The 13,292-nt window shown below is 40.8% G+C and overlaps 4 protein-coding genes across 4 annotated transcripts; 3 read left to right on the top strand and 1 right to left on the bottom strand.

Moving 5' to 3' along the window:
* Positions 1 to 3,037: 3,037 nt before the first annotated feature.
* LOC130976708 (probable xyloglucan galactosyltransferase GT14) lies at positions 3,038 to 4,745 on the top strand. Its single transcript, XM_057901631.1, has one exon. It carries the CDS (start codon positions 3,239 to 3,241, stop codon positions 4,685 to 4,687), a length of 1,449 nt encoding a protein of 482 aa, XP_057757614.1. The 5' UTR covers positions 3,038 to 3,238; the 3' UTR covers positions 4,688 to 4,745.
* A 2,367-nt stretch (positions 4,746 to 7,112) lies between these two features.
* LOC130973930 (uncharacterized) lies at positions 7,113 to 8,228 on the top strand. Its single transcript, XM_057898627.1, has one exon. It carries the CDS (start codon positions 7,113 to 7,115, stop codon positions 8,226 to 8,228), a length of 1,116 nt encoding a protein of 371 aa, XP_057754610.1.
* Positions 8,229 to 8,248: 20 nt separating this feature from the next.
* Positions 8,249 to 8,998, top strand: LOC130973931 (uncharacterized). Its single transcript, XM_057898628.1, has one exon. It carries the CDS (start codon positions 8,249 to 8,251, stop codon positions 8,996 to 8,998), a length of 750 nt encoding a protein of 249 aa, XP_057754611.1.
* Positions 8,999 to 12,008: 3,010 nt separating this feature from the next.
* Positions 12,009 to 13,088, bottom strand: LOC130973932 (protein MAIN-LIKE 1-like). Its single transcript, XM_057898629.1, has 2 exons — positions 13,017 to 13,088; positions 12,009 to 12,479 (listed from the first exon to the last, which is right to left on the bottom strand). Exons 1-2 carry the CDS (start codon positions 13,086 to 13,088, stop codon positions 12,009 to 12,011), a joined length of 543 nt encoding a protein of 180 aa, XP_057754612.1.
* Between the last annotated feature and the right edge of the window lie 204 nt (positions 13,089 to 13,292).

Here is a 13,292-nt window from a genome sequence, read left to right on the forward strand (position 1 = left end):
ATTGGCAGTTGACTTGTTCTGTCCTGTTTGCTGAACCTGTTTAATTATCAAATCACAAGATTGGAACACAAGAAGGCTCAACTAATTAGGACACTTAATTCCTTAACTATATATATATATATAAGACAGTTAGCATATTAAATATATTTTGAAAGTGAGTCATCACTTGTTGGATTATACCTGCTGAGTGTTAGCTTGGCTTGACTCTACAAATTGCAAAGGCACTTTCTTTGTCATAGGTTTCCAATTCGGGTCTTGAGGTGCATTAGTACAAGTCTTGTAGTAGTGTCCTAGCTTACCACACTTAGAGCAAGTGACCTGAAAGGTTTTTCTACATTTGTTTGGATTCATCTCTTTCTCAATTGGGTCTGATCTTCTCTTCATCTTTGGCCTATGAGCAGCTCTTTTGATTGGAGGAGGAAGAGTCTTAGCAGCATCCGATTGTACCCAGTACTCTTCACTATTAACCGGTTTGATGCAATGTGAGTATGTAGCTCTTACTGCTTCCATTGTCAGCCACTTATGCACAAAATTTTCAGGCCTAAGACCCATCTTAGACATGGCTGCCACTGCATGTCTACAAGGCATACCTATAGACATGAATTCACTTTACCACATGCAATCAATCCTCTGTAACAAATATACAATTTTACAAGTACAAAACAGTATTCAAAACAAGTTTACCAGTTAGCTGCCATAGGTTGCATGTGCATGTTCTTTCTTCAAGATTTCTCTTCTAAGCATTCCTCAGTTCGTTTATTTCAGCATCACCTTTAATTACATGTAGCCCAGTTTCCATGTCATCAGCAGTGTTGTCAAACCAATACATCTCCTTATATGTTGTATACCCTAACTCCTTAAATAAAATTTCTAGATCAAAAAAGTTAATATAATCTAAATCCATGGGTGGATATTTATGTACTTTTCCATTAACATAACATAATACCCCCTCTGAATTTCTCTTGAAACTTACTCCATGATAAAATACAAGAACAACCATAAAATCATTCATCTGAGACAAACAAAAAAAATGATAGTTTATATTACAACCTCTATATAAATAATTGTGATTTTAATTGAGTACATATATATTTTAATTGAGTACATGTAGTTAAAATAGGTATATATTCTAATGAAGTATTACATATATGGAGACACAAAAAAAAATTTCAACATCACTACTATGCATGATGTAATATAGTCAAAGTATGTAGGTATATATTTACTAGTTTGTTGTTTCACGGAAAAATCAAATTTTAATAGAGTACATAAACATTTGCTAAGGTATATATTTGCCTTAAACTTTAATAGAAAATTGCTGTGAACTCTTTTATAAACACTAATCATAGCAATGTTTATATATATATATATATATATATATATATATATATATATATATATATATATAATATTAAAATTTGAATAAAGATAATATATCTGCCAGATTTGTTGTTATATACAGAGTTTGTGATTTTAATACAAGCAAATCGATGCATTTTAAACCCACTTACAAACTGTATATGAATTCCATTGAACCCTATTTTCTATATGAATTCCATTGCAAGAAGGAAAAACATCTCTCTTGATGGCAAAATCTCCCAAAATTAGCAACATTGAGCCCTAACCAAACTCTATCTTTGTTAGGCGACACCAAGCCAGAAAACAAAAAATGTAAACACTCAGAAACTCAAAACTAATTAAACAATACACAATGTAACTAATATTTTATTTGAATAATCTGTTACTTACCTTGAAGACTTGCACAAGAAAAGTCTGTCAACGTCGTCAGGGAGTCCGTTAGTAGTGCCGTCTGAAGCTTCACTTGGAGAGTTGTCAGCAACACTGTCAGCGTCTTACTCAGCTCCACAGCCAGGTAGAGCGTTGTCGTTAGAGTTTTCAGAGGGAACATGAAAAGATTGTGGGTTTTCTATAATTAGGAGAAATGGAAGAAGGGTTAAATGGAAACCCAAGGCATGTACTCTACGCACCATTTTAATCCCCCACACAAAACGACAGCGTTTTTATTTGGGATAAAGGGATAGATCGACCCTTGTCCATTTTTAAATTGAGAACTTGGCACTTCAAGGACACTTGGCAGCCAGCTCATCACCGTTAAGTGACACGTATGCTTATTCCGGTTGTTTTCAACGCCGGAAGGCACAGAAGGACCGCTATGTCTCACGGAATGCAAAGACAGGGACCGGAACGTACCTTTTTTTGGACAGGGATCACTTTGTCCTTATGAATATTGGACAGGGACCGGGTTGGGTATTTACTCATGATTTTATAACGATAGAAACTTAAATAGAATAATTTAAATATTAGGAATAACTTTAAAACTTATCCAAATGTTAAAAATAAAAAAAAATACTTTACTCTAATTCTTATTAATATAGTGGTATATATAAAACTTCTTTTATTTGTACAAAAAATTTTCCTATCTATAAATAATTGAAGGGTTTTGTTAACTTAAAATAAAAGTAAGAAAAAAAGGGTCACCAACTCACCGAAAAACAAAGTAAAAAAGAAAACTTTTGTTAAGAATTTATGTTTTATATTTAGAAAAAAGTATATATTTTGTTTTTAATATTTATAATTTTTTAAAAATATTCTTAACGTTTAATTACATTTAATTTTATTTTTAATATTTTTTATTTATATCAAAATTATCCTGACGTTAACTCTATAGTAGATATCAGAAACAAAATTAAAAATTTTTAAAAATAGTTTTGTCATAAATAAAAAATATTAAAAATAAAATGAAAAAAATTAAAATATATTAAAAATAAAATTAAATATTAAAAATATTTTTTAAAATTATAAATATTAAAAACAAAATATATATTTTATACTTATATTTATTTAACTAATATTTTTTAATTTTTTTTATTACTGAAAATAAGAACACTTGAATCCAGAATGTCTTAGATGGATATGAAGAGAGTTATGCCATCTAAGTTATAATTTGTTAAACCCTTAGACCCTTGAACCTCTTAGTTGGCTTTTAAACCCTTGTTCACCGGTGAATAATGATAACATTCTATCGTTTTGAGTTTTGACTACCCATCTTTGTCTAATTGTCTTTATGACCGAATCATCCAAAAAAGCTGAGTGAGATACTGAGATTGCATTTTTCCCACACTCGACAAACTTGCCTACACGTTTCTCTCACAGTTTACCACTTTAACTACTTAAAGAGACCCTCTCCTCCTCCTCCTCCTCCTTTTGTGATGATCAAATGGAAAAGCCATCAATAATGATCTCAAGAACCTGCTGCTACGATCACCAACTCGGCTTTCTAACCCTCATCTCTCTCCTCTTATGTACCATAATCGTAACACACTTCAATCATTCTCCTTCACTTGAACTAGTATTCAACAACAATGGAGAACAAGTAGATCCATGCCATGGCAGGTACGTTTACGTTCACAACCTTCCCCCTCGCTTCAACCGCTACTTGATTGACCACTGCGATTCTCTAACCAGAGGAACCGATAAGCCCAACATGTGTCCGTACATGGAAAACATGGGCCTCGGCCCAAAACTCGATTCTTCCAGTTCCAAATCGCCAGAGCTTTTCACGAACAGCAATTGGTATGAAACAAACCAATTCTCATTAGAGCTCATCTTTCATCACAAGATAAAAAATTATAAGTGTTTGACGAATGACTCGTCGGTAGCTTCGGCGATTTTCGTTCCGTTCTACGCCGGCCTCGACGTCAGTAGATTCCTTTGGGTCTCTAATCTGACGGTCAGGGATGCTTCTGGAAGAGACCTTGCCAGCTGGCTTTCGTGTCAAAAGGAGTGGAAAAGAATGTGGGGAAGGGACCATTTCGTAATTTCCGGGAGGATTTCTTGGGACTTCAGAAGACAACATAATACTTTGTCGGATTGGGGAAGCAACTTTAGATTCTTACCGGAATCCATGAACATGTCAATGCTGGCCGTGGAGGGAAGCTCATGGAACAATGATTATGCTGTTCCATATCCAACCTCGTTTCATCCATTGAAAGAAAGCGAAATTGTTGAGTGGCAGAGGAAGATCAGGAACAGAGAGAGGCCTCACTTGTTCACCTTCACCGGCGCCCCTAGGCCTGAAATCGAGGATTCCATTAGAGGAAAAGTGATACAACATTGTAGAAGCTCGCGTGCTTGCAAATTCATTGATTGCAGCTATGGTAAAGAAAAATGTGAGGATCCTGTTAATGTTATAATGGAGTTTGGGGATTCAGTGTTCTGTTTACAGCCTCCGGGTGATTCCTACACAAGAAGGTCGATTTTCGATTCAATGGTGGCTGGTTGTGTTCCGGTTTTCTTCCACCCTGGCACGGCTTATTCGCAGTACCGATGGAATTTACCGCAGAATCGAACCAAGTATTCAGTTTATATACCTGTGAGGGATGTGAGAGAATGGAATGAGAAAAATATTAGTGTGGAGAAGGTGTTGATGGCGATTCCAGAGGATGAGGTAGCTGCATTGAGAGAGGAGGTTATTAAACTGATTCCAAGTATAATATATGCAGATCCAAGGTCTAACATTGAAGATGCATTTGATTTGGCAGTTAAAGGGATTCTTGAAAGGATAGAGAGAGTGAGGGAAGCAATTAGGAATGGTAGAGATCCTAGCGTTGGTTTTGCTGATGAAGATCATTACAAGTACACATTTTCTGATCATAATCATAGCTAAAGTACTTACTGAACCTGTTTTATTATATATAGAGTCTAATTTTGATTCGATGATAATGTAAAGCGTTTTATCACATAATTTGGTTTAAACGACCATTCACGTGATTAATATAAAAGATAATTATTTTTATTAGTATGATATTATATAATTAGTTATATGTATAAAATTAGTTTATATTAATAGTATTTTAAAATTAAATTTATATATATATATATATATATATATATATATATACTTAGGAGTGTTCATGAGTCAGGTGAAATCGAATTTAACGTAATCTAGATCTGACTCAAAATATATACAAGACCTATTTATTAGACTCGAATTTGGCCCGAAATATATATCGGATCTATTTGTTAGATCCGAACCCGATCCTAGACACAACGAAATCAACACACTTTCGGGCTACGATTATACCGGATAAAAACCGGCTAAAAATCTAGCCGTTAACATTACTTTCTTGTAAGTTAACAAATGAAAATGTCTAAATTTTTAAAACTCTAACCATTATTTAACATGGTAAAATTCACTTAGAAAAATATAACAAAAACCAAACCTTCCCTAAAATTAAAGTATAACCACAATCAATACTAATATTGTCTAATAACACCAAATATTTAAATCAATACAAATAACACAATATTATACATTAGTCTAAAATCTTATGCATTTTAAACATAAAACATTAACTTATAGTCTTATAATGACTAATAATATAAAATATTAAGGTTTACAATACTTAAGTTTCACGTAAGAATAGCCATCATTCATCACTAATAACACAAAATATTAATTGTGTTATAATGACTAAGTCATCGGGTCAAGTTTGGGTGACCCGAAATAATGGCCGGATCTATTTTTGAGACTCTTATCCGATCATAAACCCGATAAAATCACATCAAATTAATCCCTAAAAGATTCAAGACCAGGCTGAATCTTCGAGTCAGACCGAGCCATAAACACCCCTATATATACCCTAACATAACAACAGCAGCAGCATTCATAGTTCATACTTCATGGTTCCTTTTTTGGTCTTAGAAAAATGTGAAAAGGAAAAGTAATATGACTGTTTTTTAGTACTGTAAAGTGTACACATTTGAAATAAAAACTGGATCCCACAGATCCGGATGTTATGATTAAAGGGTTTAGGGTTTAATCGCCCACATTAAAGAATAAGCTTTCATCATTAACGCCACCTAACCACTAGTTTGAATGCTTTGAATGTTTAATATTTGTTCACTATTACTAGCTTCCCTTTTCAAAATTTTGAGATTATTAAAATGACTATGCTTTTCTTAACTAGGTTTTCAAAATACATATTATGAGGAATTTAATCCCACTAAGTATTTAAAGGATTCAACTATTCACTAACTCCATCTGAATTTTGTTGGTATCTGTTTGAATGTTTGATACAGAACCCTTGCATAATTTTTTGTTCTTTTATTTTCTTTCTAGAAAAAATGAACTCATTTAGTAAATTACATTTTTTATACTAATTATTATGGGATAATATTCTTATATAATGATCATCGATTAATAAAAAATTAGAAGAAACATCCAAATTATCTCCAAAAAATTTCAAGTTGAATACTTTGATTTCTAATAATTTTTTGTTGCTCTAAAAATTTTCGAAAAAGATTTCTGTTAGACAAGTTATCCATTTATCACTTACAATCAAATTTTTAATATTTATATTAGATAAATAAGTGTTTAAACAACTAAATTTTGTTAAATATTATTATAATATAAATTAGTCTCCACTAAAGGACCAATTTATATGACAATAGTAATTTTATAAACTTCTATCGAAAAAATGGTTAGAAAGAAAAATACCCAATCGAAAATTTTTTAAAGGCTAATTCATATATTTATTCATAAAAAATTAATATATAAATTGTATTTTTCAATTAATCAAATTTAATTTAAATGTCATTAAATGCTACTCTCTTATTTATCAAAGTATATTATTTTTAGGTTTATTTGAAATATATTCGTAGGATACATAATAAGATTGTTATTAATAATTTTTTAATGGGTAAAAAATCATAATAAGCCAACTGACTCCAAAAATTACGTAAATAAGCCAAAGCAAAAATCGTTTCAGCAATAAGTCAGATCGTATTTTTATATAATTCGAACCAGATTGGTTCGAACTGTAATTGTGAGTAAATCGAACTAGGTGAGTTCGAATTAGTTTTTTTTTTTGGTTGATAATAAATCGAACCAGCTTGGTTCGAATTAAGAATGAATGTAATTCGAACCAGGTTGGTTCGAATTATAGAGAGAGACGCTTCCGGTGTAATTCGAACCGGGCTGGTTCGAATTACACAAATCATAGTTCGAACCAGACCGGTTCGAATTAGTTTGAGACTGAGCTGTATATATATGGTTCCAAACGTGAGTTAGTTTCATTAGAGGGAGTAAGATGGCTAGTGAGGAGAGTTTTGTGGTTTTGGTGCACCACAGAGGATCTGTTAATAGAAAAACTCGTTCCGGAGTAAAGTTCACAGATAAGAATCCTCTATGTATTATCGTAACTTCTACGACGAGTTATGATGACCTTGTTAGCGCTGTACTAATGAAGCTCGGTCTGGAAGGTGCGAAGCGGGTAAAGAAGTTTTTCTATCACATTCCAGTCACGGTGCTACAGAATACCGTGAAGTATGATTGCTTCACGATTAATAATGATGTGGACTTGCAAGTAATGTTTCTTTGTCGGCGGCAGTTTCTGGAGGTGAGGACACCAGAGTTGTTGGCACGGCTGGTTGATGTGGTATCCAGCTCCGGCGGTTCGAACAGGAATACGAACACTATAGCGAATCCAGCAGGTTCTAGTTCCCGGCCTGCCGTTGCTTCCTCCTCCGTCCCTGTGTACGAACCAGTGGTCCAACCTGTCGCCTCCCCGTCTTTTGCTGTTGACCTCAATGGCACCGAAGGCGACGAGGTAGTGGAAAGGGAAAATTTGCCGAACGCTTTAGTGGGAGTTGCACCTGTTGGCGTTGGAGACGGTTTTTTGGGTGATGAAGAGGAGGATGACGTCGAGCCGGATATGATTGACGATGACAGCGCTGATGATATTGGAGCGAATGGGCCTGCATTGGCGGTAGGTGGTTCTAGCTCTGGCACACAGCAGTATCCACCACATTTTTCCTCGTTGGACTTGGACGCCATGAGACATGAGGGGGTTTTAGGGCACGCTGTTGGATTCGGAGCTAGAGATGCGGAAGGGACTGCTGGTCTGACAGAGTTCCAGGTTGGTCAGCAATTCCAGGATAAAGATGAGGCCCTTTTAAGTGTGAAGACTTACAGCATCCGGCGAGGGGTAGAGTACAAGGTGGTGGAGTCCGATCACCGGCGGTATGTGGGCAAGTGTTCCGAGTTTGGGAATGGGTGCACATGGTTGATTCGACTGAGTCTCCGGAAGCGCAAGGGCATTTGGGAGGTCAAACGGTACAATGGACCTTGCCTGGCCACATCCATCTCGCCTGGCCACATCCATTTGGATTATCATGTGACCACAGGAGTTTGGATTATCATGTGATTTCGGCGTTCATTATGCCAATGGTTAGGGCTGATGCATCCGTGAGCATAAAGGTGCTCCTGAAAGCCACGGCAGCGCACTTTGGTTTTAGGCCGACTTATCGGAGGGTTTGGGTGGCGAAGCAGAAATCTATTGCCCTCATCTACGGTGACTGGGATGAGTCCTACAACGACCTGCCTAGGTGGGTGTTGGGTGTGCAGCTGACGATGCCTGGTAGTGTTGCGGTCCTTAAGACGAGCCCGGTTCGAGTTGGAGGACAGGTGGACGAGTCTCAAGCGTACTTCCACAGGCTTTTCTGGACTTTTCCGCCGTGCATCGAGGCATTCCGTCATTGCAAGCCGCTAGTCAGCATTGACGGCACACATCTGTATGGGAAGTATGGGGGAACGTTGCTCATCGCGATTGCACAGGACGGGAACTCCAACATTCTACCTGTCGCATTCGTACTAGTAGAGGGTGAGAATGTGGAGTCCTGGACATTCTTTCTCTCGCACCTTCGACAGCACGTGACCCCGCAGCCCGGTCTGTTGGTTATATCGAACAGGCACAACGGCATCAAGGCTGCGCTTGAGGCCCCTGACGGCGGTTGGTTACCGCCATCTGCGTACCGTGCATTCTGCATACGACACGTAGCGGCTAATTTTGCCCTTACCTTCAAAGGCAAAGACGCTAGAAGGCTCCTAGTAAACGCGGCGTATGCGAAGACCGAGGTTGAATTTGATTACTGGTTTGATATTCTGCGATCTGAAGATCCGGCGATGTGTGAGTAGGCGAACCGAATTGATTACTCGTTGTGGACTCAGCATCGTGATGAGGGGCGGAGATTCGGTCACATGACGACGAACATCTCCGAGTGTGTGAACTCTATCCTCAAGGGGGTCAGAAATCTCCCTGTAGCATCCCTGGTGAAGGCAACATATGGTAGGCTTGCGGAACTCTTTGTTCGCAAGGGGAGAGAGGCTGAGGCCCAGATGGAAACAGGACAACAATTCAGTCAGCATTTGGTGAAGTGTATTGAGGCTAACTTGAAGACGGCCAGGTGCTTCACGGTGACACTGTATGACCGGGATAACTCCAGTTCACTGTAGCAGAGACCACTCCGACTGGTTCTTTCTCCTTGGGTACTTACAGAGTATCACTTGCCTCTCGGACATGTGACTGCGGGTACTTCCAGGCTCTTCATTTCCCGTGTCAGCACGCACTTGCATGCTGTGCATACTCACGGGTCACCTGGACCTCTTACATTCACAGCGTCTATCAGATTAGCTCGGTGTTCAGTGTGTATCGGATGGGTTTCACACCTCCAATCCCGGAGGGCTTCTGGCCACCTTACGACGGGCCCACGGTGATTCCAGACCCTGACAAGAGGCGTGCGAGAGAGGGTCATCCTAGATCCACTAGGATACGGACGAATATGGACGAGGCAGATCCGAATCGGCCAAAGAGGTGCGGCCTATGTCGCCAACCCGGACACACACGACGTAGTTGCCCACAGGTTGGAGGATCGTCTCAGACAGGCCGCCATTAGTGCGCATGTTGTTAGTGTTAGTATTATTTACATTTAAGTTTTCCTGTTAGAAGCAATGAGTACTGCTACATGTTGTTAGTGTTAGTATTATTTACATTAGTGCGCATGTTGTTAGTGTTAGTATTATTTACATTAGTGCGCATGTTATTTACTTTGATTGTTGCGAGTAGTAATGAATATGTCTTCTTTCATTATGAATACTGCTACATGTTCCGTAGATGCAAAATTTAATAAGTAAAAATAAACACTAAATTGTTTCATGATTCATTGATTCTAAATAATCAATGTCCCACAACACAAATAACAAAAAACATAGGTGAACAGACTATAACATAACAAGAAAAGTACATATCACTATCATACATGATTGAACTTTAGGGAAAAAATACATGAAACGTGAATCATCTAAACAGATGCGAGCCAGTACCACAGCGACGGACTACCCGTGCCCTCTGACCTCGGCGGATAAACGGCTCCTCATCCTCGATGTCATCCCCATCCTCCTGTGGGGCAGGCTGTGCTGGTGGCGCAACATGCAGGGGTGCCATCGAAATCCCTGCGACAGACTCTGATGCAGCGGTGAAGGCGGATGGAGGAGTACCTCCGAGACAGAACTGGTGACCAGCGGATGAGGATGGAGGCTCATTCAGATCAACATCTAACGGGGCCTGTGTGCCTGAGGTCTGACCACCACTGCGGGGAGTCGCGTCCCCCTGCATGATGGCGGTGATCTCCTCTAGGAAGCGTGGACTCCCGAAGTCCCCAACAAGCGTGTCTGACCCAATAAAGTCTGACCACTGTGATCCCGAGATGCGCCAAGGTGTACCCCCTGCTCAGGCTGGTCATTGGCTGGCACACCAACGAAGTAATCTCCAAGAGGGCCTGATCCAAGTACAGCGTCACCTGTGTCAGCCCCGTCACCCATCCCTGTACCATACCACTCACCTGCATGACCCTCATCGTGTGTGCTAGTACCAGCAGCTGCAGCAGCCCCTGAACCACCCCCGCCAACGTGCCCATGCTGATCGTCGTCGTCGTCCCCATGGTCAGCACGCCCCCTCGCCCTACCTCCCTGGCCTCGTCGTCCGCCTCTAGCGGGACCGGCGTCGTAATCATCGTGCACAGCATGATCAGGCCACCTCTACTCACGATGGCTCCGCCGTGTCCCCACACCCATCCTCCTCTCAACCCTACGCCTGTCCGGCACGTCCTCAGGACGATCCATGTCAGGAACTCGCCCCGGACCCCGCTGTGAGGCCTCAACTGGAATCAGAACTGCTCTAGGATCCCCCAACTGCGTCTCCGGAGACAAGAACCTCTTCCCATGCTGACTCCACCAATCAAGGAACGCATGCGACGGTCCGGGGTCGGCAACAACGTCGAACCTCAGCACACAGTCCTGACGAGAGTCCCAAAGGAGATGCCACTTCTGCAAAGTAGACGGGAACCATCGATCGCCGCCTCTCCCGTCCTTGGACATCAGAAAGTCAATGTTCAGGGTGGGATGCGGAGGGGGCTGTACCCCTCCAAACTGCGGAAGAACACGATCTATCTGATGCCACTCTGTGACAACAAAGTAGATCAGCGCCGTCACAGAGCGCCACAACGCCATATGTCGAGCCTCCAAAACCTCTAGATGCACAACCTGAAGTACGTTGGGGCTACTGTACGGCATCCATATAAACTGCAAAAAGAACTCACCCTTGTCAGGGCAACTGTAGGACACAACTAGAAAAGCTTGATTATAAAAGGACACTTGTTAACTAGCATACTCACCTCCCTGTCTTGTAACCGGTCTATCCTGAGCCTCCACATCTGCACTCTAGGATCCTTCTCGCTCCCGAAAGGGTTGTAACCTGACCATCTGCACCATACACATGTGTTACATCTACTGAAATACGTGTTCAGATTATGCAATAGAATATTAATGAATACGCAGTTATGTATGTCAAATTGAAATAGATAAGGCCTAGTATAGTACCTGGAGGCCAACGGCCAGCTCAACTCCTCATATCATGCAGGCCTAAACCGAGGAAAGCGCCAAAAGATCCATGACCGAAGTAGCTGAAGCGGGCCCGCTAACTTGACGACATGTCTGTTCGCCACTCGACACATGCACCGGTACAACCAAGCCAGTGTGGCAGAACCCCGACTGTAGGTACCCAACTCCTCCAGCCTCGCTACATACGGAAGCCATCTGATGTGAATCAGGTTCCCTGACTTGTCCGCAAACAGCTGCGTGCCCAACAACATCATGATGTACGCACGGGCATATCGGCGCACAGTGTCATCACTGCATCCTCAGGGCACTCACCGAAAGTCTCCTGAAACCAGCTGCAGTTCACTGCGTACTTCTGAACCTGACTGGGAGGAGGTATAACTCCGAGCAACTCCTGGAACCAGACCCAGGCTGGACGGCCACCCTCGATGTATATATGGAACTCTGACAAGCACCCGCTCACGTAACGGCCGTCCACTGGCAAACCCAGCTGGTATGCCACGTCCTGGAGTGTGATCGTGCACTCTCCGAATGGCATATGGAACGTGTGCGTCTCGGGACGCCATCGCTCCACGAATGCACTGACAAGGGCCTCGTCTAGCCGGAACCATCGGTCGTTCAGCCTTGCAAGATGGTATAGACCTGCCATCTGCAAGTACGGAACGTATCTGTCATCAAGTCGCATGCCCTGCTGCCGCCGAACGCTCCTAATGCATCGCTGGGGCTGCGCACAAAATGAACCGCATAGTTAGAACCAGCATAAAAACCAACCACAACCGTAAGCAGCACGATAAATCATCAACAAACCATTCTGCTAAATAAAACCACATACCCTAAACCACTAACATAAACCGCTTGCATAAACCACTCGCAAAAATCGCTAACATAAACCACCAACATAAACCACCAACAGAAACCACTAACTTAAACCACTAACATAAACCACTAACATAAACCACTTCCCTAAACCACTAGCATAAACCACTAACTTAAAGTGCTAACTTAAACCACCTACATAAACCACCAACATAAACCACCAACATAAACCACTAACTTAAACCACTAACATAAACCACTAACATAAACCACTACCCTAAACCACAAACCTAAACCACTAGCATAAACCACTAACTTAAACCGCTAACTTAAACCACTAACATAAACCACCTACATAAACCACTAACATAAACCACCATCTAACCCACATGCAAAACCACTAAGGCACAAATACCGCTAGAATAAAAAATAGTTCCGTACTAACCTCCTCGTTGATGACCCCGGCTATATGAGCGACTCCGTCCAAGCGATATAACCGTGCCGGATCGTCCCCCATAAGCAGAGTATTCCGTTCAGGTCTTCCTCGGAGAGAATCTGGGTCGTTTTCTCTGAGAGTTTGTGGGGTAGGGGGAGGAATAATAGTTCGAATGAGGGTGATTCGAACTCCTTATATAGCCGAATCACCCCTAATTCGAACCACCTTGGTTCGAATTATGAAGGAGCACGCCAAGGTAATTACATAGTTTGATTTCGAATGAAT

Source organism: Arachis stenosperma, chromosome 4, assembly GCF_014773155.1.
Source record: "Arachis stenosperma cultivar V10309 chromosome 4, arast.V10309.gnm1.PFL2, whole genome shotgun sequence".
NCBI lineage: Eukaryota > Viridiplantae > Streptophyta > Magnoliopsida > Fabales > Fabaceae > Arachis > Arachis stenosperma.